At 42.0% G+C, this 27,136-nt stretch overlaps 1 protein-coding gene across 1 annotated transcript in view; it reads left to right on the top strand.

Moving 5' to 3' along the window:
* Positions 1-16,671: 16,671 nt before the first annotated feature.
* Positions 16,672-27,136, top strand: part of CACNB3 (calcium voltage-gated channel auxiliary subunit beta 3) — a 343,020-nt gene continuing 332,555 nt past the window's right edge. Inside the window, exon 1 of the mRNA XM_073563484.1 lies at positions 16,672-16,809. Coding sequence (XP_073419585.1) covers positions 16,771-16,809 — 39 coding nt within the window. The 5' untranslated portion in view covers positions 16,672-16,770. The remainder of the gene's footprint in view (positions 16,810-27,136) is intronic.

The following is a 27,136-nucleotide window of genomic DNA, read 5'->3' on the forward strand; positions in this document are numbered from 1 at the left end:
GCCTCTGGTCATGTTCTAAGGGCACGCACGCGCTCACGGCCTCTTGAAGGGCCAGTGCATGCACTTGCTACTTCCTCCTCAGCCAATGGTTTTGAGGCATTATGTATATATTGCTTCCTCTCCACTGGGTTAGGTGCTTGAGCAACCTTCCTGTTTCAGTCTAGGTTGTGTAAGGTCGCACAAAAGTACACATCCTGCCTGCTGTACTCCAAGTGCAAAAACTGCCTGCGGTACCCTAAGTGCAAATCCCACTTGCTGCACTCTGAAGCAAATCCTGCTTGCAGCACTCTGAAGCAGATCCTGCTTGCTGCACTTTGAAGCAAATCCCACTTGCTGCACTCGAAGCAAATCTTGCTTGCTGCACTCTGAAGCAGATCCCACTTGCTGCAGCCTGAAGCAAATCCTGCTTGCTGCACTCTGAAGCAATTCCTGCTAGCTGCACTCTGACTCAAAATCTGTCTCTGACACCAACTCTGTCTGCTGCACTCTGATGCAAGCTCTGCCAACTGATTCATCCAGTCTATTCTTTGGGTCCAGCTGCTGCGTGACCGTTGGTCTGCCCTGGAGTGGTAACTGGCGTTCATTGGGAGCCAAGTCTAACCTCACCATCAGAGGCTCTAGTGAATAGTCAGGTGATCGCTTAGTCACGCCCATCCAGGCTCGCCGTGGTCCGTGGCACAGTGGTTCCACAAACCACGCACGTGACAGTTTGTCACTTTACATGATGTATCAGATAAATTTCCTTTGTGGCATTTCTACCCCCAAATTGATAAATTACTTAGTAAAGGGATAGGAAATCACTTTATCATTCTTTGTTAATGCTGTGACTGGTATCTTTATGACCGTAACAGTTACTTTTGCTACTCCAGGAGATACAGTATTCATACACCAACAAGTAGTTCTAAAATTAAGGTATCAATAAATAATTGGATAGACTGAGATGAAAAGGTATGCTCTTCTTCAAGATATCTCCTATTACCATTAGATAAGGATCTGAAAATCATGGATTGTTGAATTTGTTTATGTGTAGGTGTTGTTAAGAATTAGTGTTGGGTTTTTTCACATTTTTTTGTATGAAATAATGATTGTTACATGTGTGCTGTTTGGGTTAATATGATCTGATAGTGTTTTATACCGGTCTACCGCCATATTTTCACTCACATAAACTATTTATAATATCTTTGTGGATTATTTATTCCATCTGCAATACTATACAATTCAGGATGGAAAGCTCCAGGAGAACTGAATTGATTAACCCTTGCAATAAAAGAGCAAGGAAAACATGCACTGTTCAATAGAATGGTGAAGCAGGAGAAAGGAGAAAATAGGAGAAAACTTTTGTCTTTACTTATTTTACCTTGTTAATTTTCATCATAATTGATTAATATACATGTGGCCATATGCATATTTCAGACTAGGTGCAATACTTTACATTTATCAACATTAAAGTTCATCTGCCATATTCTGCCTATGCTGTCAGCTGATCTAGGTCTTTTCAACTTAGTTTTAAGTATCCTACAAAGTTTTACATCATCAGCAGAAAGTTTACATTTAATCCCATCCACTAAGTTTTTAAAGAAGAAGTCTCAGCATTTTTCCCTAATCCCTCTTAATTAGGTATGTAATGTAGTGCAAATGTATTGAAATACTTACTGATCGCGACCTTCCCGCTACCTGCTCCAGTCCTCTTGTGTCCCATGTCAACGCTCTCTTCAGCTTTGCTTGCTCACACTGTGAGTGGATGCACTTCATTTCCAATGTACATCTATGAGACTCCAAATAAGAATCCATAGCTTTATACTAAGATACTAACTTCTGCTGTAAACATAAACCCCTGTGTGAGCCAGATAGTCCGTGTTGATGTGGGTCAGAAGAGGAGCAAAGTAACACTGGAAACCAGGGAAGACTGTGATGAATCAATATTTCAATATACCTGTACGCTACATTACATACATATTTAGGAGAGATTAGTGGAAAAAATGTTGAGACATCAAAAAAAAACAGTATGTAACTGTAGAAATTTGGCTTCTGATTCAACAAAGCGATTTTAGTGTAAATTACTTTGAAAACCAACTTTTTGCATTCTCACGCTAGTTTCACCTAACTCTGGCTAAAAAGCAAAGCTGGGACGAATGAGTAGGCGGGAGAGCGACACCATAGTTTATCTAAAACATGATCAGCTCTGGCATTACGTATGAAATTTTACTCTAGATATGGACTGGGGTAAGATTTCTGGAGTGGCATACTGTACAGACTGTACACCTTGGTTAAAAATTGTAGCAGTCCCAACTATACTGGATACAGCGGAACAGTCCAGATATTGGTTTTTGTATTTGGGGTGATATTCTTGTAAAGGTGGAGAAGATTCAGAACACCCTCTCTGAAGACTCCTGAATATGTATTTTATGTGACCTGTTGTTTTATATCTTTTTATCCTCATGAAGGCTGCAGTTTTCAGTGTTGGATAGGGTAAACTGTAGAGCCAGCCCATGATTTGGGAAAGAGTAAGCAGGCAATGAGAACCTAGTTTCTGGGTTTAGAGGAAGTTTGAGTTTACCTACAGGAAAAGTAAGACTAGATAGCAGCAAGGAGAGATACTAGTAGGACATGAAACCTGACTTTTAATATAATCATATAAATACAGGGGAACATATAAAAATCAAACAAAACCACAAAGAAAGTGCTCATGTGGTGCTTGCAGGTACGCAGGATGCAGTGACGAGTCGCGAGACGATTTGGTGCTTTCTATAATAACGTTTATAGGACTAGAGGGAACTTTCCTCCGTCACGGCCTGATCAACAAAAGGGGTAACAAGGGTTGCCCTTGCAGGGGCTCTTTACAAGCAAACACAAACGGGGTAAAACACGACTACGTCCGGCAATAGCCGGTCACTATAGGGCCGCGGTATGGCCGACTACGGGTCCTTAATTATATAGTCAACTTAGCCGTCCAGATGTCCCTCGCCGGTCGGGATGGTGGTCTTTCGGCGAAGCAGTCACTGGGCTCAGTTGCTGAAGCGTTGACAAAGTCATCGCGTGCTCCGGCGCTCTGATGACACTGGAGCCCCACAGGCCCCGGCGGAGTCCTTGGACGGATGGGCCGCAGCCCCCGGACTGGGGCAAGCGGCAGCAATGTGGGGTGGCAAAGGGCAGGCCACCTGCGCAGCTAACGGCTGCGAAGAGGAATCCGCGGCAAGCTGAGGCTCGGCCCCTGCCGCGGACCGGAGCGGGAAAGTGGTGGCCGCCGACGGCGCTGTACTTGCCGCGGCCACTGGTGAGAGCAGGACTGCTGCAGGTGGCAGGGAACAGGCCGCATCCGCGGGCTGGAGCGAGATGGGAGCGGCCGCGGGCGACCGCAGGTAGGCCGCAGCCGCGGGCTGAGGTGAGGTGGCAGCGGCCGTGGGTTGAACTCGGGCTGCAGTGGCCGCGGGCTGGAGAGGGGCAGCAAGTCTCGGATGGTCGTCTTGGCGCTGTCCCTCTGGAGTCCTTAGTGAGCGTCTTTCCTGGCACTGGTAAATCGCTCTAGCTTTCAGTCGCTCCTAAGGTCTCCTGCTGCCTCTGTCCCATCTGCTGACTCATCGTCCCGGGAATTCCCCACCCCCTTTTTACTGGTCCCTCCCCCAGCCCAGCTGTCTGTCACAACGGTCCATCCCCGAACTCTGTCCCCCGGGAATAGTTTCCCCCAGAACCTGGATGACGGCTCCCTTGGTTCCGGCCCGGACACTCGACGGGGGCTGTTCCTCCCACACTCAAATAATACTAATGCAGATAATAAAATGGTTTGGTCTCACCCTTTCGATGTCCTGGAGTAGGCCATGCTTGTAATAGGAAGCCGGAGAGATAAGCATATGCTAAATAAGCTGCCCTGTCATGCCCTATGCAGGTCTGCCATCCTCACAAGGACAGTCACCAAGTGTCCTGTCCTAGAGAATGTCCCTTAGTTCCTTCCCGATGCGTTTTGTCCACCTTTAAAGGTGGACTAATTAGGGGAAAAGGAATACGTGAAAATTAATAAGGTGCAAAATTTAAGAATCATAATGGAATCTATGAAGATAAGGGGGTTTGTATGACCTTTGGCTGCACACGGCTATCACAGGTGCAGTGGGGCTTATCCTAGTTAACCCACCGCTGCCAACAATGTGACGAAAACAGCAAGTTAGTCTTGCCCTAACAATTTATCGCAGGGGGGGTTTATTTTAATTATCCCACCACTGCCACAATATGTTACAAGCTGTCGGGATTTATGTATATTCCATTTTCCAGTTCCACTTTGGAACTTGCAGCTCTCCGGTGCCCCCCTTACCCTCAGGTCAGTCAGGGAACTACACCTAGGATAATTAGTCGCCGGACGGGCTACTTGTTGTTCACTGGCTATTAGGCCGCTGCAGTAAAGGAATTATAACTAGTCCTGGCCGCAGCCAGACAAATCAGCTTGTAAAATCACTTCCATCACTGCCAGATAGCCCACCTGCCCAGACCACACTTCGCTGCCACCAGCTTCAGATTTCTCTTATTAATATTTAAAATTAATAGAGGGTTTCGAAGCCAACCCAAATCAGTAGCGTAATTAGCTTATAGGTACGTGAATTCGTCACAGAGCAAAGGAGTCAGAACTAATAAATTTATAGTTTATTCCCAAAAGATGGGCAGTGTTTACAGAAGATAAAAAGCTTTTATTATATGAGACAATAACAGTATGTACAATGTAAATACAAATAAAAGGGATTTAAAAAGCAGAGATAAACTTACACATTGCTTAGATCATTTCAGTCAGAACCATGCTGGGGTAGGCGGAGCCAGACATCACCATTCATCTTATTGCCATGGCATCCCAGGCTAGAATGAGGGAGGGGTTGGGGAAAATACCTTATACCTTTGGGCTTGTGACATCACTAAAGGGGCTCAATTGTGACAGTCCTCCCCTTTCTCAAAGTACAGATTTGGGTTCTGAAAACTTATAACCATTATATCTGGGCTTGAGAACCTAGCAGAATATCGGCAGAACCATCATTCATCTTATATTGAAATTAGCTTTGTAATGACTTCAAAAACTAGCTGTCTATTCCGCTCTGTTCAGGAGAAATCCATTTCTCTGGTTCTGTTGGTGCTAGAATTTAGCAAGAACCACTGTAGTGAAGCCCGATCGGAGCACGTCCCAATATGTTATTTTCATATTTTATCGTAATCTGGCGGCGTTCTATGACCAAGTGATTAGATTCTCATTATTGTCTATGAGAGATCCTCACATGATGGAAAAGAGACAAAGCAAATTCTTTCTGCTAATTAAGACACTCCTGAGGAAGGAAGGGGGACAGGAAAGAGTGAGAGGATCACACAATGGAGTCTCACATTACAAGGAGTGTATTTGGAGAGATGGAGGCAGTGGAAATACAAAGCTGCAATGTGTGACAGGCACACAGGGACAAGAACAGGGGTGGTCAAGCCCTCCCCACTGGCATAGCAGAGCTCAGTATGTGAATAGAAGATTCTGCAGTGTGATACTTTGCAGAATCTTACGTCATATTTCCCATTATCATTACAGAATCTTTGAGAACTCAAAATTTATTTTTTTTCACCTTATACCTTATGTATCACATTTGCCAAGTTGTGCAGTACTCTGCAGACAGGATAGTGCCCCCATCATAGGGACGCCTTTCAAAAATTCTGAATCCCCAAAGATTCCATTATGGTTTTTAAATTTTGAAGGCTAATATGTGACTAGTGTAATATCTGATGTCTGTATCACAGTGTAATATACAGTCCTGCTCATCGTTATTGGCACAAATGAAGTTTAAGTGCATAATGTGGAATATCTCCTGAAAAAAATGAATCAAGTGAATGAGTTTTTTTGTATAAAGCACTTGTGTTAAATACAAAAGAGCAAATGATATACAATAATTTAAAACAGAAAACAATGGGAGGGAAAAATAGAAAACTCTAAAGCTTGCTGTGACACTGGTACTTGCACCCTTTACATTAAATTAGTATGGAAGCATATTTTGACTTGCCTGTGGTAAATCACAAATGATAATCACCTGTGAATTAATTGATTTACTTGGAGTTATATTCTTCTGTTTAAGTGTTCCCTTTATTTTTTTGAGCAGTTCATATTGTGGTGTGACTGGTGGTAGCGTGGTTAATAGAAGGTATGTGTCACTGGGATGACAACTCCCTGTGATGTAGCCCAGAGTGTTTTCTTAAGTAGTTGTTGTTCACATTTGGGTCCGGGCTACGGGTAGCTTTGAGAGTTGGGAGGATCGGGCTACCCATGTACCATACACTGTGGTGAGGGGCCTCACTGTACCCTGTTTTGGCTGAAGATATGTGTGTGGTTGTGAATCTGCAGGACCTGTGATGAGGTCATGAATATGTGACTAACCATGTGATTGGTAACTGGGAGTGGTTACAGGGTATCTAAGGAAGGTGTGTTGCACAGGTGTGAGAGAGTGCTAGGAGTCTGTCAGTGTGGACAGAGCTCCCATGTTCCCGGCTCGGACGTCGCATAGCCTGGGGAAGCTGTGCCTGCGAGTCCGAGCGAAAAGGAGGTGACGGTCTTGAAAACCGTGTGATGCTGACCTGGTTCAGTGAGAAATGTCTACAGGATGCCTCTGCGGTAAGAGGGATCCGGGAACCTGCGTGGCCAACAGGTAACAGTCTTGAAAACCGTGTGATACTGACCGGGGTCAGAAAGTGACTGTGTGTGAACTGATATCTATCGGACGCCTCTGAGGACAAGAGGGATCCGCAAACCTGTCTTGGCGATCCAACAGGTAACGGTCTTGACAACCGTGTGTTATACTGACCGGGGTCAGTGAAAGACTGTGTAAAAGTGGCGATAGGGTGCCTCTGTGGATAAGAGGTACCCGGGAACCTGTGTGGCCGACACCAGCAGGTAACGGACAGGTGTCCGTGTTATACTGACCGGGGACAGTGAGAGACTGTATCTGCATCCATATGTTAAAGCTGAAGGTTTAACAGACAGTGTAATGGCTGCTGGAACTGTCTAAATAATAAACTGAATGGCTTAATTTTAACCCTGAGCGTGCCAGTGTATACCTCAAAGACCTGCCAGGAGAGTAATCCCCGTCCACTCACGTGGTGGAACGTTACAAATATATATATATATATACTCCTGAATCCTCCCCTTTTTCCCTTTTACACTTATCCTATGTAGAAGAGATCAATGCAAAATGCGATTTAACTCCTTAGAAAACAATGTGCCTAATTTTTCGGTAATTAATCTGTTTTAATGGACCACTCACCTCCATGCTATTTGCAAAATGCTTTTTATATAGCTTGAAAACGAAGCCGTTCAGGATTGCTATTACAAGATTTTTAAAATGAGCTGATATACTATGTGTTAATAATCCAGTTTTGATATTTTAAAAATGTTCTCTAATTCAGATTTTTAATTTTTGCGTGGTTTGACCTACATACTGTAAGTTGTACAAGCACTCCAGCATACAGATTGCTTAAGGCTAGTTTCACATTTGCGTTTCAGGGCGAATCGATGGCCTGCGCATGGCCGCCGCTAAGCCCCGCCCCCTGCCGTGCCCCCTCTGATAGCTCCGCCTCCGGGCACATGACGCTGCATGCGTCATGCGTCCCCTATCTTTATCACTCAGGACGCAGGCCGTGCGCAGTATGCATTTTGGCGGCGCCTGCGTCCTTTTGACGGTGCGCCGACCAGTGCCAAACGCAACCTGTTACAATTTGGTTGCGCCCGGCGCACCGTCAAAAGGACGCAGGCGCCACCAAACGCATACTGCGCACGGCCTGCGTCCTCAGTGATAAAGATAGGGGACGCATGACGCATGCAGCGTCATGCACCTGGAGGCGGAGCTATCGGAGGGGGCGCGGCAGGGGCGGGGCTTAGCGGCGGCCGTGCGCAGGCCGTCACTGCGCCCTGAAACACAAATGTGAAACTAGCCTTAGAAGTTTCACAAGATATGTTAGAACAAATAGTACATTTTGAATTGAATTTAAAATCATTGATTTTTCCACTTCTTTCACTTTTGAATATACGTTTACAACTCATTAAAAAACCTCAATGTGTGAACCTTGTCCTATTGTGGGTACATACTGTGTAGTTCTCTTTTTAGTAACTTTTCACTAATGTGTCTGTAATATTAGGGATTTCTTTTATACAGTGGTTGCGAAAGTATTCACCTCCCTTGACATCTCATCTGTTTTGTTACTTTACAACCTGTTTTTAAATATTTTTGTAATCCTATTTGTGTGTGATGCATCAAGACTGAATGAATAGTCTAAGTTGGTGAAGTGAAGTGAGAAAAATATAGGCATAATTTAAATTTAAGGGATCAAATAACTAAAAATTGGCATGTGCATATTTATTCACCCCTTTCACTATGAAGCTGCTAAATGATTCTGGTGCAAGCAATTGACTTCATAAGGCAGATGCTTTGTGAAATGAAGTCCCCCTGGGTGCAATCTGTGTCACATTGTCTGTCAATATATATACTGAAAGGCCAGAGAGGCTGCAACACCATTAAATAAGAGCCACCACTAACCAAACAGCACCATGAAGACCAAGGAGATCTCTAAAGAAGTCAGTGACAAAGTTGTTGAGAAGTACAAGTCAGGGTTGGGTTATAAAAAAAAATCCCAATCTCCGATGATCTCCTGGGGCACCCTCAAATGGAAAAATCATGCAACCACAACAAGCATGCCAAGACAGGGCTGCCCACCAAAACTCTCAGCCCGGACCAGAAGGGCATTAATCGGAGAGGCAGCACAGAGAGCAAAGGTAACCCTGAAGGTGCTGCAGAGTTCCCAAGCAGAGACTGAAGTATCTGTCCATTATAACACAATAAGCTGTACACTGCATAGAGGTGGCCTTTATGGAAAAGTGGGAGACATGTGGGAGACTCCCCAAATGTATGGATGAAGGTGCTGTGGTCAGATGAGACCAAAATTGAACTTTTTGGCTACCAATGTAAGCACTAACAATACATAGCATGGCCGTAAACACAATTACCAAAAGAAGATAACCATATTATATAAAACTTATTTTTTATTTATTTCATTTAAAATTATTCATAAAATGCTACATTAATATAATCACAGCAATTGTACCCCAAACTGAAGGGGACACCGACCACTAATATAATATTTACAAGATTAATTAAACACTAGAAGGTTACGAATAACAGAATATTATTGGTAGATGGTTGACCCAGCTTAGGGGAAGGAATTATTTTTCCCTATGGAGAAAATTGGCTTCTACTCTGTTGGTTTTTTGCATTCCCCAGGATCAACAATGCAGAACAGCTGCATTAAAAATAGGCTGAACTAGATGGACATACAGTTGTGGCCAAAAGTATTGACACCCCTGCAATTCTGTCAGATAATACTCAGTTTCTTCCTGAAAATGATTGCAAACACAAATTATTTGGTATTATTATCTTCATTTAATTTGTCTTAAATGAAAAAACACAAAAGAGAATGAAGCAAAAAGCAAAACATTGATCATTTCACACAAAACTCCAAAAATGGGCCAGACAAAAGTATTGGCACCCTCAGCTTAATACTTGGTAGCACAACCTTTAGCCAAAATAACTGCAACCAACCGCTTCTGGTAACCATCAATGAGTTTCTTACAATGCTCTGCTGGAATTTTAGACCATTCTTCTTTGGCAAACTGATCCAGGTCCCTGATATTTGAAGGGTGCCTTCTCCAAACTGCCATTTTTAGATCTCTCCACAGGTGTTCTATGGGATTCAGGTCTGGACTCATTGCTGGCCACCTTAGAAGTCTCCAGTGCTTTCTCTCAAACCATTTTCCAGTGCTTTTTGAAGTGTGTTTTGGGTCATTGTCCTGCTGGAAGACCCATGACCTCTGAGGGAGACCCATCTTTCTCACACTGGGCCCTACATTATGCTGCAAAATTTGTTGGTAGTCTTCTGACTTCATAATGCCATGCACACGGTCAAGCAATCCAGTGCCAGAGGCATCAAAGCAACCCCAAAACATCAGGGAACCTCCACCATGTTTGACTGTAGGGACCGTGTTCTTTTCTTTGAATGCCTCTTTTTTTCTCCTGTAAACTCTATGTTGATGCCTTTGCCCAAAAAGCTCTACTTTCGTCTCATCTGACCAGAGAAATTTCTTCCAAAACATTTTAGGTTTTTTCAGGTAAGTTTTGGCAAACTCCAGCCTGGCTTTTTTATGTCTCGGGGTAAGAAGTGGGGTCTTCCTGGGTCTCCTACCATACAGTCCCTTTTCATTCAGACGCCGATGGAAAGTACGGGTTGACACTGTTGTACCCTCGGACTGCAGGGCAGCTTGAACTTGTTTGGATGTTAGTCGAAGTTCTTTAGCCAACATCCGCACAATCTCGCGTTGAAATCTCTTGTCAATTTTTCTTTTCCGTCCACATCTAGGGAGGTTAGCCACAGTGCCATGGGCTTTAAACTTCTTGATGACACTGCGCACGGTAGACACAGGAACATTCTGGTCTTTGGAGATGGAGTTGTAGCCTTGAAATTGCTCATGCTTCCTCACAATTTGGTTTCTCAAGTCCTCAGACAGTTCTTTGGTCTTCTTTCTTTTCGCCGTGCTCAATGTGGTACACACAAGGACACAGGACAGAGGTTGAGTCAACTGTAATCCATGTCAACTGGCTGCAAGTGTGATTTAGTTATTGCCAACACCTGTTAGGTGCCACAGGTAAGTTACAGGTGCTGTTAATTACACAAATTAGAGAAGCATCACATCATTTTTCAAACAGTGCCAATACTTTTGTCCACCCTCTTTTTTATGTTTGGTGTGGAATTATATACAATTTGGCTTTAGGACAATTCTTTTTGTGTTTTTTCATTTAAGACAAATTAAATGAAGATAATAATACCAAAGAATTTGTGTTTGCAATCATTTTCAGGAAGAAACTGAGTATTATCTGACAGAATTGCAGGGGTGTCAATACTTTTTTGCCACAACTGTAAGGTCTTCCTTCAGCCTTCAAAACTATGTTACTATGTAACTATGTTACTATCAATCAACATATGAGGACACAGAAATGTAAAACTAAGCATATACTGTACATAAGGCATATAAGTTTAGGCTTTTAGAAATAATTCTATATGGGGAACAATGGCGATTCCTATAATAAAATAGTGCATAAAAGCATCTCTCTAAATCCCATGTATCCCCATCACGTCACCCAATCTATTATCCGCCTAAAGAAAAAACCAGCGTATAGCCCGATAACAAAATTATATATATGTCAAGTCCTCCATGCAGTCACATATGCAGATTACAAAGATGTTACTTACTTAATTAGCCCAGAATGGGGTGTGAGACTGTGGCGCTGAGCCCCTGCGCCCCGACGCGCATTTCGCCCGCTAGCATCTTCCGGGGGCACAAACTTGTTTCGGTCAGTCAGTGATTTGAGACTGGGATGGAGCTTCACCTTCCAACAAGACAATGACCCAAAGCATACTGCTAAAGCAACACTCAAGTGGTTTAAGGGGAAACATGTAAATGTTTTGGAGTGGCCTAGTCAAAGCCCGGACCTTAAACCAATTGAGAATCTGGGGTCAGACTCGAAAATTGCTGTTCACCAGAGGAACCCATCTAACTTGAAGGAGCTGGACCAGTTTTGCCTTGAGAAATGGGCAAAAATCCCAGTGGCAAAATGTGGAAAGCTCATAGAGACTATACAAAGTGACTTGCAGCTGTAATTGCTGCAAAAGGAAGCTTTACAAAGCACTGACTTTAGGGGGATGCATAGTTAAGCACAATTAAGTTTTCAGTTATTTTGTCCTATTTGTGGTTTGCTTAACAACAAAAAGAAAACCAAATGTTCACAGTTCTCCCTTGGACTCATTTGATCAATAGAACTTTAGAGTTAGATGAATACATCTACTTCTTCTATTTTATGTCCTCGATATCTATTAATTTTTTCACAAATTTGGCTCAGATTTGTTCACTTTATTTAAAAAAAAAATCTTGCCAACTAGAATAATTTCATTTTATACAAATAAACTACCCTAAAGGTATATCATTAAGTCATGTAGGTTCATGGCAACTGATAGTATGGACATAGGCATTTTTGTGGGTTTAAAATGTGCTTTAGTACTTAAAATTCCATGGATAAGGGATAGTTGTAGATCTTAAATAATAACCCTTTTGTTCAAACACATTAAATAAGCTTAATATTCCAATTATTAAAATAAAGATAAATTCAAAGGCCCCCTATCACAGTTACTGCTAACTTTACATGAAAAATACCATTAAGCCACAAATAGATATGTCAAACAAAATGAAAGACAATGAATAATAAAATGTTTTTGAAGATCTGCTATACAAGTGTCTTGTTGAAGAAAAAAGACTTACTGCTTCAATGCCTTTTTCAAAGAGAATAATGTTATAAATGAAGACTAAAGATCTATATATGACTAATTTGATGTGATGGTTAAAATGCAAGTATTAATGCCTGCAGGAAATGTTATTTCTAAGATAAGTTACAAATGTTTGCTTAGTGTTATTTAATCATCAAAATCCACAGCTGGCAGCTCCCTTTGTAATTTCTGATCAGTGACCTTCCAGATGTGAGATGCGCCTTGAGAGCATATTTTGGCCAGCCATTGTCATGTTCAAAAATGGTACTTTGGAGAAATAGCCATAACACTTTTTCCACAACTACAGTGGCATGTAAAAGTTTGGACACCCCTTGTCAAAATTACTGTTATTGTGAACAGTGAAGCAAGTTGAAGATGAAATTATCTCTAAAAGGTCTAGTGCTAAAGATAACACATTTCCTTTGTATATTAGGCAATATATATATATTAGTATTTTTTTACATTTTAAAATTACAAAAAGAAAAGATATCTGTGCTCAGATAACTTTGGGTAAAGGTTTCAGACTGTAATTAGCCAGTTAGGGTTATGACTTGCTTATTATCATCGTTAAGAAAGAACACATGATGCAAATTTCCCAGATTTATAAAAAACCTAACCTCCTCTAACATTGTGCCAAAAAAACAGCAACCATGGGTTCATCTAAGCAGCTGCCTAGGACTCTGAAAATGAAAATGGAGGGGGCCCATAAAGCATAAGAAGACTATACGACGATAGCAAAGCGTTTTCAAATTGCCCTTTCCTCAGTTTGAAATGTAGTGAAGAAATGTCAGCTAACAGGAGTTGTGTTAAATTGTTCTACTGCCACGAGAAGTGAGTTCTCCTTCAATGAAAGTCTTCAAACAGAGGCTGGACAGACATCTGTCTGGGATGATTTAGTGAATCCTGCTTTGAGCAGGGGGTTGGACCAGATGACCCAGGAGGTCCCTTCCAACTCTACCATTCTATGATTCTATGACTAACCATGCATAGTGCTCAAACATTTGCATTGGCCCATTTTACTTTTTGTAATTGATAAAATTTAAAAGATGAAAATACATATCTTTTTTGCCTAAAATAAAAAAAGTGCCCAAACTTTTACATGCCACTGTAAATCAATGTAACACTGAGCTGTTAATTTAACTAAAATGAAGTCCAGAGGAGTCTGGCTTCCTTACATTATTGCACACTATAACATAATACTAGGAATAGGACTGGTGTGATGTTCCCTAGTGAAGGCATCTTCCTGAAATTACCTATGTGGTCTCTATTGCAATCTCATTGCATGAAAGGCAAAATTGGGTCTCATTGAGATAGACCTCCATTCCAGCCTCCATTGTCATCTTGCACTGCACCAGTATAACCTTTGAGTGCAGTGGCGTTAGGTCAATGGAACACCCATAGCTGGACTTTTGGCTCGTATCCTTATGTCATGGTAACGCCTTCTGAAGTGAAGACAATGTTTGATGCCTCAAGCTTGGTATGTGATGTCCAATCTCACTTGCAGTCCAAAATGGGTCAATCGTGGAAACAGTAATACAGCCATTTCTCTAAAGTGTCCAAGAAGTCATTTTTCAACATGACTATGCTAGGCCACATGTTGCCTATGCTTCTGTGAGCAGCATGCAGGGCCTAAATGTGCTACAATGGGCACTGTCTGTAGTTTGTGAGACACAACCTGCGCCAGATTCGAGTGGCATCACATGGGTTGCCAGCGACCCAGGTAAGGTAAGTAGTTTGCGTCCCTAACCAATGGACCGTCCATACTGTCTGAGTCCCTTCCACCATTCCAGTATTGAATTCCTCACCCATCAAGCACATATATCGTATTTTTTACAAAATACTAATGTAATTAAAGTAAGGCTAAGTTTAGATTTGGTTTTGTCTGTGTGAGAGGAACAAACAGAATCTATGTGCAAAAATAATAATTTGCTTATTTATTCAAATGAGAGCTGCTCCATTAAATTATTATGTGTCCGTTGTTGTTCCATTTTGTGCTAGTTTTTAAAATGGAAAAAGATCCTTTTTGGACATGCAGTCCATCTGGAAAGTTCACCCTGCCTTCTGGCCAACACATCTCACCCACCCACATTTCTAAGTGGTCCTCTGCCCCACAGCCTGCATAAACGAATGCAGAGCACAGAACTCATTGGCTGCACTGCACATAAATACTAGTTTGGCCTGATTTTATACCTCTGTGTACAGTAGCACTGCATACCCCAGTGTGTCTGAGAATAGTACCTGCGGCACAGATCCAATATTGTCTGCAGTCATCACTTTTAGCGCTCATAGACTTTTCTTATTTTTGTGTTGAGATTTTCTTCAAAATGTCAGACATGATTCATGAATTTTGTACAAAATAAAAAAAAAAACTTATTTTATTTTATTTATTTTTTTTGCTGCCTCTTTAGGACAAAATATTACATGTTCTGCTGAAATGGTGCAAAATTTTGAAAAAAAAAAAATCACACCTACATAAAATACCTCTTGGGGATACTGGAGAACATTAACACACAAATGTTGTAACTTTTTAAAAAAATCGATTGATGAATCAGCCTAAACTCCACCCACAAGGCAACCATAAAAACATTAAAAAGGGCGAGTTAAATGGTGAACATTAAAAAACAGGCGAAAAACACAAAAAACTATACAAAAATTGGTGCAAATGCAATAATTAATGAGGCCCAAAGTCTGTATTCACTAAGAACTGCACAGCCTGTCATAAAGTGTCTCAGCACAGCAGCCAAAGACAAAGTCAATCACTCTGCATAGGTATTCCAGTCAGCTGAAAGCGGGCCATTGTACCTCGAATAAAGCTACTCCTTGCTGAGCACTCACTGCTTCCATGGGCTCGCACCCATGAGTCTCGCACGTCAATACCCAACCCTGCCGCCGGCATTAGGATCGGAGTGTTTAGCTGCATAGAATACATGTTTGCAATCATTTTCAGGAAGAAACTGAGTATTATCTGACAGAATTGCAGGGGTGTCAATACTTTTGGCCACAACTGTATGCTCAATACGCCTTTTAAGGCCCCGTCTCAAATCGCAAGATCGTTAGCGAGATCGCTGAAGCGTCACTAATTTTGTGACGCAACAGCAACCTCGCCAGCGATCTCGCTACATGAGACACGTAGCGGCGACCATGCCCCCACTGCGATGTCGCTGATCGTGCTCAAATGTCCTGGGCCATTTTTTGATCGCCGGTGTCCCGGTGGCCAGCGTGCATTGCTGTGTTTGACACTGACAAGCGACCTCATTAGCGACGCAGAAATCATGGACTCAGGCGGGAGTCGTTCAGAATCGCTGCTGTGTGACAAGGTCCCAACGACCGCCGAGGTCGTTATACGGATCGCCGGATCGTTGCTGTGTCGTTAGGTAAATCTGACTGTTTGATGGCTTACTTGCGACATGTAGTGACACTCCAGCGATCCTTACCAGGTCGTATCGTTGTCGGGATCGCTGGTGCGTCACTTAGTGTAACGGTACCTAGGCATGAAGTCTTTGGAGAGACTGTTGGAAATCACATACCTATGTACTTCTATTATTCTCACCAGTCATAAACTAAATCCCAGAAACTTTTAATGGATTGCTGGTGCGATGGGATAATACGCACTGTCCACCGCAAGAAGAAGAGATGAGGTGGATGGAGCGCGTGTCATCCCAATGCACCAGGAGTGAGAAAGTGTAGAGCTCCACAGATGAAGGTGAGTGTATTTGTCACGCAGTTACACTCCCACCGCTACTGCCAATATCCCCGCCACAGAGGGCCACCTACACTCCCTCCTTTGCCAGAAACATTTATGTCAGAGTTAGAACAGCTCTAACACATGGTTGTAGAAGGTTTCAGGTCCCCCTTCTGTGACTTCCAATACCACCTACAAACAGTAGCCGTCCTGCCATGGACAGATGCAGAAAATCTAAAGTTTATGATTTCTAATATTTCTGTTTTGGCATGTAATATTCTCTTCCTGCTTCAGCAACTGCTTTCACTCCCACGCTGCATCTATTCTAGGGAAATCTCTAATTTACCTCATCTGCTTTTCCAACTTACACATCTCCACAGAAATCAAGCAGATCAGTTACCTCCACATCTCCCCTGCTCCCTTCTGTACAGGCCTTTCATAATACGCTTTGAAGTAGCAAAAAAATAAAAAAAAAGAGAATATCTTTGCAGTTCAGAAACATTGGCAGTCAGAGATTTTTACTGTGCCATCCATTAAACATCATAGATTGGAAGCAGTGTGGTGATGATGATGCTGGAATCATGTGGGCTGGTCTGCTCTAAAGTCCTGTAAGACCAAAATGCTGTGGGCTGAGCTTGCAGAAGCTCTGTGTGTTGTGATCTGAGAGCAGTGGCTGCCAAGTGCTCCTCATCTGCTCTCCTTCTGCAAGGAAGCATCCTACTTGCATGTCGCTTTCCAATTCCAGTGTGTTCCTGTTAAACGAGGTAAAGCTTTTTTTTAGGGCTTGTAATAAGATTGCAATACGACGGTCGACCACGACCCACCAGCTGCTTTAATGCGTAGCGTTGGTTTAGAATTGTAGGAAGTAATGAACTCTGAATTTTGCTTAGCTTCTTTGTGGTGTAACACAGAACACAATCTATGTTATATGTGCAATATAGTCCAATATATATTTGTTGGCGTTGGGCACAGGGTCGCAAGTGTTGGGTAAAATAACGCGAAAATAGGCAATTCTGAAATTTTGAAACTTGAACTTTTTTTCTGTCAATCTAGCTGTCAGCTTTGCAATATGATTTTTTTTTTCTTATGTTGAGTCTATTCTGCAGAGCATTCTGTATTATGACATATTATATTTTCTTTATTCTGCTTATTTATGTGCTAATTTTCCAGCTCTTTTTCCATTCTGTGCACACATTCACTATGTAAACTACTTGTGGACCAGTGACATAAGACTTTTAGTTTATGAATTAGCCATTTATAACAAATGATCAATGTAGCTATGTGTTAAGGCAGTTTTTAATAATATCTTTGAAATATCGGGATTATTCAAGGGTAAGCAAAATGAAAAATGATCTCAAATAATGAAATGGGATTCACATCCTTTCTAAGGCAGAAGGATCGATAATGACCTGGAGGGCGGCTGGGGATTTCCTATTCCTGTGTATGCCCCTATACCTATCAGTTTTACAACATCCTGTCTATGCCATCCCTAGACAGAACACAGGCGACTGCAAAAGGAAATTATATTCTTTTTTTGTGATGGGGTTCAGGCAGTTTTCTGGACCTTTGAAGAATATGATTTATCGGCTGGGAATAGCCAATAATGTCACAAAGATATTTATGTATTGTCTTAATATATATTTAGCATTTGCTCTAAAGATAGAGAACTGCTTGATACATTTACTTTTGTCACTTCATTGGATAGTGCAATGGCTATTGGCTCCATATTATACGTGCTCACTGCTTAGAAATAACATAATGGAAATTCCACTTTTTTGTAACATATACACTACAATGTTTAAGAAACATCTGATCTGCTAAGAAGTGAAGAATAATGGATTCATTGAGGATTGTACATCCAAGCCATGGAAATAACATCATTATATGTATGTCCATAAAAACAGGCAATCTCTCACTATACATATCACTGTATCATATAGCAGAACACTCCTGCTTTCAAGTGCACGGGATCGGATTTACTGCATGCATATAAAAATATTTGGCTAAAATTATATATGCCAATCATTCTCCTTCGATATTTTTATCTTTTTACTTAGGAGTGCATCCAAAGTAACTCAATGCCCTTCTAATGGCATATTGATTGTTATTTGTCTGTTGTCCAATGGCATTTCTGTCCATCTTGTGCCCCAGAGTATCAAACTGTTTTCCAAGAAATGAGGCACATGTAGAGTAATAATAGCATGGCTATATATACTATAGGGTGATTTACCAACATGGGGTAAAAGTGCATCAGGACTTCACTATAAAGCACTCAGAAATTTACATCTGTTAACATATTTTTACTAGAACCAGAGAGGTTAATAATGGCAAAGCAATATACTAGTACTTGTAAGAATTGTGTTGTATAGAGAAGTCCATACATTGTGGAGCTAATGGACTAATAACTTGGTCACTACAAAAGTACACAGTCCTCGATAGTTTCGTAGCACTCTTGGCAAGGGCGTACCTCTCCCATGGTAATGTAAGACTAGAGTTGAGCGAAACGGGTCGGTCAAATTCATAAGTCGCCGACTTTCACTAAAGTCGGGTATCATGAAACGAAACCTGACCATAGCGTGAGGTCGGCCATGAGGTCGGCGACCAGAGCGCCAAAGTTGCGTTTCAAATGATGCATCCAGCGCCCTTTTTCAGCCAATGATGGAGGACGCACACAGTGGGCAACGCGATGACATGGGCAGCGGTCACCACCATCTTTCAGAAGGGCATGCAAGTGATTGGCTAGCTTTGTGTGGCGTCACAGGGGCTATAAAAGGGCGTGCACGCCGACCGCCATCTTACTTCTGCCGATCTTAGCATAGGGAGAGGTTGCTGCTGCTGATTCAGAATAAGGGAGAGCGTTAGGCAGGGAAGAAGACCAAAAAAAACTGCTTCTGCTGGTAGCGAGTTTCACTGTACAACACAACAGTTTGTGTGCAGTGACAGGGGAGGCTATATTTTTGTGCATCAGCTCTGTTGGTTATTAGGCTGCCTTATAAGGCTCCCTGATAGCTGCATTGCTGTTTGCACACTGCTTTGCAAACTGCTTCTTTAAAAGCAAAAATACTTTTCTTCCTCTTTTCTGCACAGTTACCAAACATTCATTTTTCCACACTTTTGTGTGCAGCAGTCCTGCTTATTAGGCTGCCTGCTGCCATACTTGGACTGAGAGCATCATTGTCAGCCTCCTAAAATCTCTAGGGAGATTAAAATTCTCCCCAATATTATATACACCTTGTACCTTGTCATACACCAGCCAATTTCAGCCTGTTAAATTGAGGTGTAATCTATAGTGGGCCTGAGATAATAGTTCAGCCTCCTAAAATTTCTAGGGAGATTCAAATTCTCCCCAATACTATATACACCTTGTACCTTGTCATACAATAGCCAATTTCAGCCTGTTAAATTGAGGTGTAATCTATAGTGGGCCTGAGATAATTGTTCAGCCTCCTAAAATCTCTAGGGAGATTCAAATTCTCCCCAATACTATATACACCTTGTACCTTGCTTTACAGTACCATATAGCTGGTGGTATTTTGGGTACATTTTCCCAAAAATGAGGAAGTATGGTGGAAGAGGCCGTGAACGTGGGCGGGGGTTGCCAGCTGGTACTGATGGTGGTGGTGCATTTGCTGATAGTGGCAAAAGCACATTAGCACCTAAGGCAGGAGGTGTTGAGCCTGCATCATCGTCTGGCTCCACAAGGCCTCTAAGACTCCCTTTTCTGGGAGTAGGTAAACCGCTTTTAAAGCCAGAGCTTCAGGAACAAGTTTTGGCTTACATTGCTGACACAGCCTCCAGCTCTATCGCCTCCTCTTCTGAAGTTTCAAAAAATAAAAGCACTGAGTTGTCAGTGGAGGTTCCTGGTCAGGAACAACACCTTTCCTTGTGTCCTTCACCCCTACCAAAAGTGAAGGATGCGGCAGGCCACACTACAGATTACTCCATGGAGCTCTTTTCACATACCATGCCTGGGTTAACAAGTCAAATTGTGAATTCCCCAGTCCAAGATGAATCTGACATGGAGTGTGGGTCACCAGCCAGGGCAGTGGGGTTAATCGGTACCGGGCCGGTGTCTCAGAGGGATGTGTCACGGTGGTGGTGACCCGGTCCGTGGCCCTGGGCGTCCATGCAAAGGGATGAATAACGTTTATAGGTGAATGATACATGACGCCAGCGCTGCAATGTCGCTTCTCTGGGACAGATGTTGTGGTGCAGCTAAGATGTAGAAGCCCTGCACAGGTAGGGCCGTAGTCGCAGGGCAGGAGAAAGATTACAGACACAGTCGTGCAGTTCCTTTACCTGTACTTGGTAAGTGCCGTCCAGGACCCAGAGTACAGATGGAGAAGGAGTTGGTCAGCCTGGAAGCAAATTAGGAATTCTCTCTCTGCAGATAGGTAGTGTGGCCTCCGTTCTAGCGCTTATCTGAGGTACTCGCAGTACTGAGTTCACTGAAGTTCCCCCTGTTGACTCTCTTTTGGAACTTTCTCGTATGGCAGGCAGCCGTAGCCTTTTCCTTCTGGCTCACACACGTCGCTGCTGGGGCCTCCGAGCCTTAGAACAGAGCATTTACAGCTGCTACTTCCTCCGGTTTCTGCTGCAGGACCGTCAGTGTCCCTACAAACTCGGAGACCGGAATCCGGACCATGCGCTCCAGATAGGAGTGAGCCTTAACTCTGCTCATTCTCCAGCTCCCCTTCTTACGTCCACACACTTCCCCTTCCCTTCACAGACTGCCCTAACTTCCCTCCTCCCGACCACAGAGAGCAGCTCCTCAGCAGTCAGGTTCAGAGCTCTCCCTGCTTGCCTGGAGTGGGAACTGTGTTGTGTGTTGGTTTAACTGTTAGAGAGATCCTTCGTTGCTCCCAAGAATGACATCACACTCCCTAGGAGGAAGGTAATGCCACTGTGGCGGCCGTACTCCTGGGGGCGCCACAAGTGCACTGATGCCCAGCCACTGCTAGATGATTCTGCTGGTACATTGACCCAGACCACTACATCCCCTCGCACTCTACACAGCCAGAATCTGACCCTGATCAAACTCAGGTTCCCCTTCCCGCATACTATACCACCTTACACGGTGACAAAGAGGAAGGTGCAGATGAAAGTGCAGGTTCCTTGAGCAGGTGGGGGGGCATACTCATGGACGACGGCACTGGCACAGGGCCCCTCATAGTATGCAAAAGTGTCTCTGCCGGTGGGAGGGCCTACCCGCCGTCAGGCACACCGCCATACTATGAGGGGCCCTGTGCCAGTGCCGTCGCCAACGAGTGGGCCTCCCCTGCTTGCTCAGGATCACAGCACTTGCAAAGTTGAAATACTTACCTCTCCCTGCTCCACCGCCGTGATGTCTTCCACGTTTCCTGACAGTGACATTCTGGTCAGAGAGTGCGATGACATCACGTCTGTACGCCCTCTGCCTAAACAGTCCAAGTGCAGAGAGATGGAAGATGGGGGCGATGAGGAGTCCAGAGTACAGGGATTCCCTAGCGAGGAGACTTATTTAATTGTTTTAAAGGTTGGGAGCAATTTTTGGAGAGTACTATACTCTGGAGAATGATTTATGGGGCCCACCATACACTGGAGCATTCCAAAGGTGGACATCAGACACTAGAGCAGCATTTGAAGAACCCTAATCCCGGTTTAGGAGAAGTAATGGTCAGATGATTGTTGACAGCGCAACAGAAGTCGCATGTGGTCTGGTAACACCAAGAATTGCAGAAGTGAGATGTTAAGTTTTCATGAAAATGACCTCTGAGACCGTGAATAAAATATCACTACAAACATTGTTTTCTAAATTATCTTGGGCAACATATTGTACCTAATATCTGCCTTTGTAGCTCTAAAATGTGATATGCATTCATAGTATAAATCAGGGTGTTTTAGAGGCTGAAAAAAGAGGCACCCTGAGTGCGTAATGAAAAAATCCTTGTACTAACTATACTAAATATTTTTTTTTCTTGGTCGCTGCTCATTGGAGAAATAGGTTATTACCTAATCATGGGTATACAAGTAATGGAGGGTGTGTCTATTTTTTCTATTTGTTCTTAAGCAGAAAATGTTAAAAGCAGCAAGAGACTAGCTATGTTTGTCATAAAATTAGAAAACTGTGACTCAACAGGTGATTGGGCCACAGTGGCTTGCTGTATTTTGTAGGCTGCCATTGTTACAGAAGTATTGTTGTGAGGTATTAAGGATGGCACCATCTTTACAATTGTAAGACATTTTTCCCTTCCATATACTCTTAAAGACATTTTAGGGGAAGGATAGCTACAAACTGTGTGTCAATTATGGCAAAACCTATCCAGGTCATTGGAGGTTAGCCATCTAGCCATTTGGCTTTTCCTGCACAATAACATAACCATAGAAAAAGAAGACTTGGACCACTCTTCCAAAACTTACATATTTATTTTCTGTGGATAAGTAGTGATGAAGCAAAAATTTACAAAACTGAACATGAGGTTTCCTAGTTTACATTCTGTATAAACTAGCACATCACGGCAAACTTCTTAGTAGGTCCTTAAAATACATAAGTGACCCAGGTGCCTAACAGTACCAAAGCTGCAAACAAAGCCCTCGCAGCTCCATTTCCTACCACCGCAAAGGCACAGCACAAAGGCAAAACCAATGAATAGATAAAAAACTCATCTTCCATATGGTCTCAACAAAATGATGAGAGAAAAATAGGCAGAAGCCCTCTTGCAATCTTCTGCTAATTTATAAAACACCTGGGCCAAATGGGAGGCATGCAGGTACCAAGAAAAACAAAAATTAGGGGACAGACTATTCAAAAGAACATAACTGTAGAAACAGGAAAGATGTATATCTTTGTACCGTGTTAGCCAGTAGATAGAAAAATATTCAGGATTGAGAGTCCTCAGTAGTTGATACCTTTTAATGGCTAACTGAAAAGATGGTAATACATTGCAAGCTTTCGAGACTACTCAGGTCTCTTCATCAGGCTAGACTAATACAAAATCTGAAGTCACATATTTATGCACAATACAGCCTAGAAAAAATGCAATAGATAAGACAAGTGACGTGAAGCAGAACTATCAATATGGGAGAGGGAGAAACATAAATATAAACATTGGACCAGTTCATAGATAAGGAGTCTGGATGTTTTATGGTCCTCTGATTGGGGTCTAGTTCTGTGTTGCCCTGCAAGGTTTTAAAAGGAAATTCCTTAATTGATGTAAAAAGACATAAATCCATGCGACACATTCATTCCAGCACTGAGAGTGTCAAAGTTCGTCATAAATTTGTACTCCCAAACTCGTCTCTCTATCTGAGATGTGAAGTTACCTTTCAATACCAGTAATTTCATATCCATGCTGCTGTGATCAGGGATACAGAAATGTTTTGCCACAGGTAGATCCATTCTTTTTTCTCTTATTGTGTGACGATGAGCATTCATCCTTGTTCTAAGCTTTTGCCCTATAACTATTATAACTGTAGAAAAGACTTCTGCATAGATTCCTCGAGGTAAGGTCTCATTCAGACATCCATTTTCTCCCATAGGTAAAAAAGAAGTGATTTCAATTAGTGCAGTGGATCAGATTTTCATCAGTATTTGTCAGTTTTTACCATCAGAGTTTCATCACTTTTTCTGGTATGCAAAAAAAAACAAAAACAAATGGAGATTTCACAAGCTTCGCTTAACAAACTGTCAATGAAAAGTAGACACTGAGCCATAACTAGTATGCCATCAGTCTACTGTCCAAGTTATTTATGGACCCACATGAATGTGTAATATTAATCTATGTTTCAGATCAAAATCAGACATGTCTCCGTTGTGTTTTGTTCTTCTTTTACCGATTTTCAGTCTTCAAAATTAAGAGCTAGTGTAGCTCAAAACGCGTCGACCGATATACTATCATGATTTTTTAATTTTTCTTTTTCATGTTTTAATCTACCAATAAATGTGATGTTTTATTACTTTTGTGGTTGCTGGATTTTCCATTTTTTTTCACATGTGGACAGCCCCATGGACTGTAATGGGTAGTATGGATAGGTTTTCTATCCCTGAAACGGGGGTCTGAATGAGGCCTAATAGTCTATTTCCTTAACTATAATGGATAAGTAAAACATTCCTCTGATCTGGGATTCAGGATATGGATTTGGTGATTTATAGGACAGGCCAGGTAAAGACAAAATAAGGAAGAGCAGAATGCACAGAGGGTAAAATGCATTGCCCTGCCCCAAATTCTGGCCCTATATATAAAGGTACCACAGTAGTAGGGTTTCTTCAACGAAGGTATGGCCCACTGGTATGATATCGGGGCTGTTACTGGGATCAGGTACTTTTTAATGTTTCCTAATATTGATTGCATCCACGTAATGTTATTATTAGAGTGAAATGTGGTTTTCAACTGCATTCATGGAGACGTTCAGAGGTATATTTTATCATGGCACTGGTTGCACGACAGACCTGCGGGCTCTGACTGCTCTTACAGTGAGCAATCTGCTCAGCTGTGATCATTTCAGTGCTGTTCTCCAACACTGTGTAATCTAGCCTAAATCCGACACAATGACATCATTCTCAGAACTGACCTTTGCTGGGAACTGGTGCAAATGGAGTTTATTATCCAGGGACTCTACAGACAAGAAAGCTTTTAGGTGTCATAAACATTTCTGTGTACAAACTCCTGCAGGTCTGGCAATGTGAGGGATATTCTTTACTCGTGGTTTTGGATGCATTAAAGGGAATATGAATTTTTAATTCTGATTGATTTATGGGAAACAGTTGAATTCTGTCTCTTAAGCAGAAAACTACAGTTTGTAAAATGAAAATAGGTGTGCAGCAAATGACGTTTTATAGAAATATTAATCTCAGATTCTATATGCATGAATTTAATTCATACATTAAAAATATCATTAGGTCATTAAATGTGAACACATAGTTAAGTGGATAGTAAATTCAAGTTTAACAGCCCAGGGGAGATGGTTAATGGAGTGTTCAGTGCATACAATCTAATGGCAAAACAACAGAGAGAAAATCAAACAAAACCACAAATAAGTCTCAAACAAGACCAAGAAAAATTGACTTTTTCTAAGCTTGGTCCTTGATTCCATATCTAGGGTTCATGATGATTAATATTTTTTTATTAAGGTGCAACTTTTTAACTTATAGACATAGTCACTGAGCAAAGATGAAGGGCAGCATGGAGGCTCAGTGGTTAGCACTGTTGCTCTGAAGTACTGGGGTCCTGAGTTCAAATCCCACCAAGGACAACATATGGAAAGAGTTTGTAGGTTCTCCCTGTGTATGCGTGAGTTTTCTTAGGGCTCTCGGGTTTCTTCACACACTCTAAAGACAGGGAATCTAGATTGTGAGTGGAAAATATTAAATGGACACATACTAACCTTTGAGTGCCCCAAGGATCTAGTGCAGATCAGTTTTGGACGTTTCCTGCTGGCTACATAGGCCGTCAGGCGACTTGAAGGCAGTCTACAGACTACTAAACCAGATTGCAGACTACTAAGGTTAGAGTGATTTTGGTGGGATTGGTTAGAAACTATTTGCTTCTCAAGAATATTTTACCACTGAACTGAAATGAATGATGATACATTAGGAGGTAAGTGCAGAAGTGGCTCATAAGCAGAGAAAAAGGTATTTTTCCTTAATAAGATACACTCCATAACATTGAGATTGCAACGGTAAGAAGGAGTCGTAGAATTATGAAAATCACAGAATCAAGATAATAATGTTAATGATATACAAATAATAAAAAAGTAAAAACTAATTTTTCAAAACATCTCAATTTATCCACTCCACTCCATAATCTTGATTGTAGGACAGGTGTGAGTTTCCTTCGTGAATTTATCAATTATGCAAATTTTGCTAAAGCCAAAGGGACAATTTAATTAAATTTGTAATGACAATTAATAATTATTTAAAAAAAAACAATTCAACTGATTTTCTCATGTGATGCTATAAAGTTGAGCATTCATGCGGGAAACTTTGCATAAGACAAATGATTAAAAAACACAAGCCAATGTTAAATTTTCAAAATCGTGAGTTATTTTACAAGCTTGTCTAGATAGGTGGTGAACCTCTGCAGTACTAAAGAGAACAATGTGAGGAATTCCTTGTTGTGCAAGGACATAACTTTACGAAAGATACACACATGGTCAAAATCGTTGGTACCCCTCGTTTAATGACAGAAAAACCCACAATGGTGACAGAAATAACTCGAATCTGACAAAAGTATAATAAATCAAAAATCTATGAAAATGAACAAATGAAAGTCAGACATTGCTTTTCAACCATGCTTCCACAGAATTTTTAAAAAAGTAAAACTCATGAAATAGGCCTGGATAGAAATGATGATTAACTTAATATTTTGTTGCACAACCTTTTGAGGCAATCACTGCAATCAAACGATTCCTGCAACTGTTAATGAGACTTCTGCACCTCTCGACAGGTATTTTGGCCCACTCCTCAAGAGCAAACTGCTCCAGTTGTCTTGTGTTTGAAGCTTGCCTTTTCCAGACAGCATGTTTCAGCTCTTTCCAAAGATGCTCAATAGGATTTATGTCAGGGCTCATAGAAGGCCATTTCAGAATAGTCCAATGTTTTCCTCTTAGCCATTCTTGGATGTTTTTAGCTGTGTGTTTTGGGTCATTATCCTGTTGTAGGACTCATGACCTGTGACTGAGACCAAGGTTTCTGACACTGGGCAGCACATTTCTCTCTAGAATCCCTTGATAGTCTTGATATTTCATTGTATCCTGCACAGATTCTAGACACCCTGTGCTAGGTGCAGCAAAACAGCCCCAGAACATAACAGAACCTCCTCCATGTTTCACAGTAGGGACAGTGTTCTTTTCTTGATATAATTCATTTTTCTGTCTGTGAACATAGAGCTGATGTGCCTTGTATAGTGCAGCGGTAGCAAGCTGTGCAGTGATGAGGCAGGGACCCAGCAATGTTCAAAGCAAAAACAACAGTTTATTGTTCAGCTAACAAAACACAGCACATGATATTCTCCAGATCACAGCCAGGAAACATATCCTCTGGATTACAGTCACTACACATGCCAGTCCACCTCTGACCGGTTGCTGTGAGTGACTGCACCGACGTGTTAATGT

This window comes from Dendrobates tinctorius, unplaced genomic scaffold (genome assembly GCF_039654945.1).
Source record: "Dendrobates tinctorius isolate UK_male_01 unplaced genomic scaffold, ASM3965494v1 ptg000388l, whole genome shotgun sequence".
NCBI classification, from domain to species: domain Eukaryota; kingdom Metazoa; phylum Chordata; class Amphibia; order Anura; family Dendrobatidae; genus Dendrobates; species Dendrobates tinctorius.